This window comes from Tamandua tetradactyla, chromosome 2 (assembly GCF_023851605.1).
Source record: "Tamandua tetradactyla isolate mTamTet1 chromosome 2, mTamTet1.pri, whole genome shotgun sequence".
Classification (NCBI taxonomy): Eukaryota; Metazoa; Chordata; class Mammalia; order Pilosa; family Myrmecophagidae; genus Tamandua; species Tamandua tetradactyla.
Genome location: NC_135328.1, coordinates 30,966,348 through 30,970,650, shown reverse-complemented (window position 1 = coordinate 30,970,650; position 4,303 = coordinate 30,966,348). Strand labels below are relative to the sequence as shown.

Below are 4,303 nucleotides of genomic sequence, written 5' to 3'. Positions count from 1 at the left end.
CAACTTACCTGGATTCCCACTGCCCCGTACCCTCACCTCCTACTTGGGGTCCTCTGCCTCAACATCCTCATACGTGTCTTCTCAGGTCTCTGACCAGCAAAGGGAACAGAGGGTTTTATCTAGCTTCTTATCCTTCTACACTGTTGTTTCAGGTGCCTCTCCCAGGAAGCCTTCCCAGACTTCCTCTCTTCAGAAGGAACCTTCCCACACTGGGCTCCCACAGCACATGGTCCATCTCATCACCCATCCTGCACGTGCTGAGTATCACACCAGGGCTACTCCTGCCAGGGGCAGCGTCTTATCCAGTGGCAGCCAGGGCTCAACTTGGTGCAGGCTTCCAGTGAATGAATGAATGAATGAATGAAAAAATTAACAACCAACCTGTCCCTAATGCAGAAGCTTTATTAGTACAACTGGGAAAAGATTTGAGAGCCAAAGAGCTGGTGTTGGGATGAGGATGGGCCCGAGGTCCCCTAGTGTCCATTCCCAGCTTTGTCTAAGCTTGGTCCTTGTGTGTCCTAGGACTCTGTGTTTTCCTTCTTCCTCTCCTCCTCCTGCTGTTTCTCCAGGGGCCCACATTGATCCTAGTGGGGAGAAGGCACAGTTGTAAGGGGAGGAAAGTTTTTTCCCATATGAACTCTGGACTCTGGATCCAGCCCAGCCAGGGCTCCCAACTCTGGCTCTGCCACTTCCTAGCTGGGCACCTCGGGGAATCACTTTCCCTGTCTGAATTTCAGCTTATTCACTTCAAAAATGAGAGCTCAGTCCCTTTACCACTGTCCTTTTCTGAGTGCATCTGACCTGCCAGGCCCTGAAGCAGTATCTCCAGGTGCCTTGCAATTGCACCCATTTTACAGAGGATGAAAAAGGCTCACTGTGGCCCCATCACCTGTCTGAGGTCACCTGGTCAAAAGAAGAGGGAGGCTTGTCCAGATGGCCTTCCTTGTGAATCTGTGCTCTTAAGTCCTTTCCCAGGGTTCCCACAGATGAGAGGGGACCTGGCCCTCTGGAAGGCACGTGAGGTGGCAAATGGATGGAGATGTTTTTATCATAACAATTATGAAATCATTTCACGTATATAAAAAAAGTAATATACTCATCACCTGCATGATATCACAGATAACATCGCATAGAATGAGATCAAGTAAAGCCTTGCATTTAACAGGGGTTTAAAGAGAAATATTAAGGAGATACTTATGTAGGTAGTTTTGGGTTAGACAAAAATAAGGACATGGTTCTGGATTTGCTGCAGTTTGGGTGACACTGAAACCAGAATTGTGATTCCCAATTGAACAGGTAAAAATATGAGCAGTGGGTGCAAAGGCCTGGGGAGCAGGAAATGGCAAATGGCACTTCCTGGGGTACACCGCCTCACTGGGTCTCACCACCACGCCTTTGCTAGGCTGATCCTCTCCAGTTATCCTCAAAATTCTCCCCACCTACTCTGCACATCCTTCTTGATTCCACAGTGCCTTTTCCCTCCTGGGGTCCCACCCAGAGCCAATGGGCCTGCAGGAAGCTCAGCTTTCCCTGCTTCAAAGTAGGATGCGCTGCTTTGCTGCGCAGCCTGGGTTGGTGGGCTTCGCTCTCTTGGCCTCCAGGGCTGCCCACAGCTGGACCACACCGAGGCTCCCCTCTTGCATTCACCTTCTTTCCATCCGTGTACAGGATTTCATCGTCCTGCAGGCCCACGCAGGTGAGGGCTTCGTGGAACTCCCTCAGTTGTTCCTTGGTCACTTCCGGCTTCCTGGCTGCAGGGGTGGGAGAGCCTGGGTGAGGAAGGTGGGAGAGCCAGGCAGGGGGCCAGGCAGGGCTGGGGTTCCGGGAACCCACCCCTAGGGTGGGGGAGCCTGGGTGAGTCTGGAGTAAGTGGCTGCCCATGTGCCTACCGTAGAAGGAAAGTCCCCGGTTCTGCTCATCTTCTGGGAAGAATAAGAACATGAAGGTCTCGGGGTCCTTGGTGAGCCACAGGTTGGCAAAGTGTTCTCTGTCCTGCACTGGAGGGACAACAGCCTCTGTGTGAGACCGAGAAGAGGGCGGTATTCCCTCCTACATGAGGACCCCTGGGCGTGCCGAGGGTCATTCAGCTGACCGGAGAGTCCTGGGTTCCCTCTCCCCGTTTTACAGATGAGGAGAATGGGGTCCAGAGAGGAGCCCTGGGGCAGGTAACTGGGACCAATTCAGCACCATTGGGCTTCCTGTGCCCCTACTATGTGCTGTCTCCCTGGTATAATTGGGACATGCATGAATCCACCATCTGCCCAACAGTGGCAGTGCCACCCTTCACTTCCAGAGGATCTCACAGTGTGGCTAAGGCAGAGGCGGGTCTGGAGCCAGCCCTGGATCTGAGTCCTAATTTGAATTGCACACTGTGTGACCTTGGGGAAAGACCTTGACTTCTCTGTGCCTCTGATTACTCCCATGTAAATTGGGTAGAACATCATCGTGCCCTCTTAGACTACTAAATCACTTAGTTCATGTAAAGCACTTTGAACAATGCATGAGCCTTTTCTGTGTTCTCCTCACCCCAGCCCTCCTCCTCCTCGGCAATTTGCCAGGCTATTCCCCAGGCTCCCCTTTCCTCATGCAGCCCTGCAGGGATGGCCCAGACTCACCAATTTGGGATAAGGTCCCATTCTGCCTCTGGATGTTACCAGAGCTGACATTGTAGATGCACCTGTGCCCCCTAAAGTCAGATACAAAGAGAGATCATAGGGTCAGATGGTCAAGGAGAGAGGGGCAGGCACTCATGTCATTCAAGAAGGACAAGATTCAGGCAGATTCCAGTTGGCCCTCCCACTCCAAGGATGGGGACACAGTCTGAGGCCCGCTGTGTAGGGGGTAACTTGCTCCCATCCTCCCACTCTAGTAGGAGAAGCCAGGGCTGGCCCTGGGGTAGGGACAGAGGGTTGGTACATGGGGGTCTCACATGGTCAGATACTGCCTGAAGAGTAGGCTGTCTTCTGTCAAGTTGGGTGTCATATAAAAGAAGTCTGCTTCGATTCCTCTACTTTCATTCTGGTACTCAGAGTTACGTAAAACAGCAGCAATGTAAAACCACTTGCCAGAGAGCTGGGGAGAAAGCAGGAGCTGATGATGGGGTGCTGAGGGCTGAACCCTTTATGGGCTCAGACAGATCCTCCCCCTATTTTGCAAACAGGGAAACAGAGAAGCCCCGGTGGGGAACTGCATGTGCAGGAATTTAAGCCCCATGAGCCAGGCATCACTAGGGGCACCTCCCAACCCCCCATGCCCAGCATAAACTACCCTTTTGTGGCATCTCAGAACAGGGCTCTGACCTTCGGGCATAATAATTCCCGAGGCTCCTGGATTCCACCCCAGGATCCAAAGGAAAGGGTAGGGCCAGAAGCTAGTAGGGGAGAGGGCAAACCCGAGAGGCTGGGCCCAGGGCTCACCCGCTGCAGGGTTGTGTTGGTGATGGGCGCAGCCTCCAGGTGGTCACACACTGGGCTCTGGGCACTCAGCAGAGGAAGGAGGCTCAGGACTGCGAGGGCCCAGGGCAGCGCCATGCTGGGACAGGAAGGGGTGCCAGGAGTGGTGGCTGGAGGTTGCTGTGACCTTTATAAGAAGCTGTGGGCAGGTGGGCAGGGCCCAGCCAGGGTCCACTGAACTCTGACACAATCCAGGGAATGCTTGGGAAATCTCTTGCATAAAACCCTCTTTCTTCCCCCAAATGACAATTTGGGAAAGGTTAAAAAAAAAAAATTAACCCTTTATTCCAGGTAAAACTTCCAACTCTCTAATTTGGGTCCGCTTTGGCCAAAGGGTTTTAGAGCACTAAGGGGTCTGGCTTAGTCAAGGTTAGTATGGAATGTGAGCCAGAGTGAGATGAAATACTTTTGAGTTCACAGATTTTATTAGAGGACTCACCCATTGGCAATATCATGGTTTTCATCCAACTGAGGAGGAGCCAGGAATAAAACAAGTGCCAATGTCAACTTAGAGTTTCCAGGCTGCCTAGTGTCGGGGTTTCGGGGCTGGAGCAGAAAACATGATTCAATTCCAGTTGAGAGTGGTTCCCAGCATGGAGGCAGGAACATTTCCAAAAGAGGGGACAGCTAAGTTGACTGTCTTATTTCCAGGAAATGGATTCCTTGAACCAATTCCCAGCATCTAAAGGAAGACAGTAAGTCCACGCTGCTCCCCAGCATGTGCTAATCTATCAGGGAGGCTGCTGTCTTTTCTCCAACATAAGAACGGTCTTGGAACAGTGACCAGCACAGAGCAAATACAGTAAATCCTGGGGAATGAATCTTGCCCATTTACATTCCTACTGATGCAG

General features: G+C 52.0%; 1 protein-coding gene across 1 annotated transcript; it reads right to left on the bottom strand.

Moving 5' to 3' along the window:
* Window positions 1-384: 384 nt before the first annotated feature.
* Window positions 385-3,570, bottom strand: LOC143659526 (alpha-1-acid glycoprotein 1-like). The gene is made up of 6 exons (XM_077132592.1): window positions 3,417-3,570; window positions 2,930-3,072; window positions 2,616-2,686; window positions 1,890-1,997; window positions 1,648-1,751; window positions 385-584 (listed from the first exon to the last, which is right to left on the bottom strand). Exons 1-6 carry the CDS (start codon window positions 3,528-3,530, stop codon window positions 519-521), a joined length of 606 nt encoding a protein of 201 aa, XP_076988707.1. The 5' UTR covers window positions 3,531-3,570; the 3' UTR covers window positions 385-518.
* Between the last annotated feature and the right edge of the window lie 733 nt (window positions 3,571-4,303).